The sequence below is a fragment of the Pomacea canaliculata genome, linkage group LG5 (genome assembly GCF_003073045.1).
Source record: "Pomacea canaliculata isolate SZHN2017 linkage group LG5, ASM307304v1, whole genome shotgun sequence".
Lineage (NCBI taxonomy): Eukaryota > Metazoa > Mollusca > Gastropoda > Architaenioglossa > Ampullariidae > Pomacea > Pomacea canaliculata.
The window spans coordinates 3,641,694-3,644,765 of record NC_037594.1 but is presented as its reverse complement, the minus strand read 5'-3'; the positions used below and the strand labels follow the sequence as shown (position 1 = coordinate 3,644,765).

General features: G+C 41.9%; 1 protein-coding gene across 2 annotated transcripts; it reads right to left on the bottom strand.

Annotated features, from left to right (window-relative positions):
* Positions 1 to 117: 117 nt before the first annotated feature.
* Positions 118 to 2,493, bottom strand: LOC112564373 (poly [ADP-ribose] polymerase 15-like). 2 transcript variants are annotated; one of them, XM_025239142.1, is made up of 4 exons: positions 1,903 to 2,493; positions 1,440 to 1,614; positions 1,002 to 1,221; positions 118 to 506 (listed from the first exon to the last, which is right to left on the bottom strand). In XM_025239142.1, the coding sequence occupies exons 1-4, from the start codon at positions 1,939 to 1,941 to the stop codon at positions 425 to 427; spliced, it is 516 nt and encodes a 171-aa protein (XP_025094927.1). In that variant the 5' UTR covers positions 1,942 to 2,493; the 3' UTR covers positions 118 to 424. The 2 variants fall into 2 exon arrangements, with proteins under 2 accessions (XP_025094927.1, XP_025094926.1); XM_025239141.1 differs by lacking the exon at positions 118 to 506 and having other exon boundaries at positions 726 to 1,221.
* Between the last annotated feature and the right edge of the window lie 579 nt (positions 2,494 to 3,072).

The window sequence follows — 3,072 nt, the reverse complement described above, 5'->3', positions numbered from 1 at the left end:
CCGCGCCGAAACGTTCGGCGGCGAAACGTCGTGTACCGTGCTAAGATGGTTGGTAATAATGTGGTTATTTCAGACGAGATTCCTAGAGGGGTGTCAGAGGCCGAAGCGATGGGCAGCGAACAGCAGACATCACAGGAAGCAGCAGGTGAGGCGCCAGGCCCCGGAAAACGTCTTTCCGCCTCTGCCTTAAATCCACTGTTGGGTAGACAACTCGCCGCCAACATCCTTCTTCTGAGTTGACACCTGGACATCGTCCAGTGGCGATGTCACCAAATAAACCAAATAAATAAATACTCCTGAATAAGTCTATGCCAGTAGTTCGTATTTTATAAACGTGCGAGTTATCTAAGTTTGGTTTCTATGTGTGAATGATGATTTATATTTTACTGTGTAGCATTTTGTTGTAGTGCATAACATAGCGGTACTACCTGACTACATGCAGAAGGGGAGAATGACACACTCGGTCAGTCAGTGACACATCATAGGTGACAGCAGTCAAACACTCACTGAAATCATATCACGTGTTTATTTTCAACAACACAATTAGAAGTGAGCTTGAAGAAAGGACAAAAACAAGCGCGGGTATTTTTTATTCGTACCTTCGTAACTAAACTTTGTCCACTCCTCGACAGACAATAAAGTCTATTTGATTTGATTTGATTTGAAGTGTTATATGAAGTAGCTGAAAAATATCAGTTAACTGAAAAATTCGTCGTCTGCCAGTAGTCCAGTGATACAATTGGTGCTCTATACCTTGTCTTGGCATAGAATCTCTTCACACCCGGAATAGCTCCTACCTCTTACACCCTTCTTTCCGGAAATACCACAATTTTCACTCAGCACTACTCAGTCCGTGATCATTTATTTCACTCCCTCCATCCGCACCTCACACATAGACTATACATTGTTGAGAAGTCAGGGCATATAAACCCTCGCCCCAGATATACCGGAAAGTAATGAGGTACTCAGGGTACGCCTGGGTGTCGTTAAAGATGACGTACTGGCTTGGTTGAGATGTGCTGTCGGTGGCAGAATCGTATATTATATTTCCTCGTCGAGTGGGCAAGAACTTCATATCGCTATTCCCGACTGTGGGACACCCGACCAACACCTTGCACTGGTACATGTGTTTGTTCCCTAACTGATCTTTCGCAGAGTAGACGTTGCTCATGGAGTAGCTGGAGTTGACCGCGAAATACACACCTTGTCCATAATAAGTAGCTGAGAAAGAAAAAAAACACACATTAATTCTGACACGTGATAATTTGGTGCTAATTTGCTAAAAGAATGAATTTTCGGATTTCTGCTTACTGAAAACTTAAGAAATTACTAATTGGGGCCATCTCGCAGAAAAGATAACTCGAAGTTTAAGTAAAATAGGCACGCTGGTATTTATGCAAACACGAGTTACAAATGTGCCCCCACCCTCCAAGCCTCACCATTTCTTCCACAAAAGCTGCGGTTGAAGCCGTAGAGGTTAATATTGTCTATGGCCTGTAACGAGGTGCCATGCCACAAGGTTTTCTCTGAGGACATCCCATTGTTCTGCCTGTCTATCTGCGCCTTTTTAGCAACATACTGCCTGTATAAATCGCCATTCTGGATACGCTCGATCTGAAACAGTGAGGATCGTTTACCAAAGATGCTCACGAGGCAATACAGTCATTAGACTACCTGGTTTGTCTATATAATGTCTCTATAAATGTCTATGTCTATCCATTTATCTATTCATCCATCTGTATGTTTGCCCAGTGTCTTTCGATTGATAAATTTGTAAATATCTGGAGAGCACACATAGCCACTCTATGTAAAATGTGTTTTCTGTAGCAGTCGCTGGCCTGAAACGTTTACTAATGTGCATGAATCGATAGCTAGCTTGTATAATTTGAAATTGCTACTAACTGATATAATGGTAAAAGAGTTGTTTGCAGTCCGGGACATATTTGCCTTCACGCTGTTGTACTCGGGGCATCCAGCCACAAGTAGCACTCGCTTAACAGGCTCGTTACACAAAGGCTCCCATGTTTCGGGCAGAGGACAGGCCAAGTCTAATTTTAAAAAAAATAATAATAATCATCGTCGTCGTCGTCGTTAGTCGTCGTCGTCGTCGTCATCATCATCATCATCATCAGCAGCAGCAGCAGCAGCAGCAGCAGCAGCAAGATTAAAGGACACATTAAAAGAAAAAAAAGCAAACAAAACGAAAAGACGAAAAACTGTTGGTGTTTACTCTAAATCAAGTTAAGCAAGGGCGTGGTGAGTTAGTCTCTGCACGCGTCGCTCGTGCATTGTCGTACTGCCCTACACAAAAGAAGATGAGGAAGGGAGAAGACAAGAAGATACAAAGCGAGAAGGGTGAAAGTAAGGACAAACATTACGAAGGAGAAGAAGGATGAGAAAAGTGTGTGAGGAAGATGGTGGAAGAGTTAGAGCATGGGGTCTCGAAGTTGGAAAAAGGTGGGGTGGGGAGAGAAAAGAGGAAATGTGCGACAGAAGGACAAATTTCAAAGAAAGAAGCAGAATTTAGGATCAAGGAGCGGCTTATGCTGGCGATGAAGTGAGGGCTTTGGGTAGATATGAAAAAACCATATTAAATGTTAATATCCAAATATGCTTTTATAAAAAGCTACATGGTAATAAAAAGCGATGTGAATGCTTTCTTTGCTTTTTATAATGAATGATTGATTTACAGGAGCAAAAATACAAAAAAGCTTACCTTTCTGATTTTTCTTTTCTCATAATCTACCAGCGATGGCCAAGTTAAATTCAGCGGTTACATGTCATGTTCTTGAGTTGCAAACATAGACAGAACCTTCTGGATCTCTCAGTTTCACTGTATCCCGTTTCACCTGATAGGCATTCTCTAGCTTAAGATTTTCTCTTTTTGCAAACGGAACTCGGTTGCTGGGGATGCTTGTTGCCTAGGGGCACGATGAAGAAGAAATAGACAAATAAATGAAAGACTATCATGAGCTGTGTCCTTAAATTTTAAAAAGTTTCGTAATAAAGCTAGCAGTTTTCTTCTCATAAAAGTGAAAGTGGAAGAAAAACAAATCGGGTAAGCAAATGAGG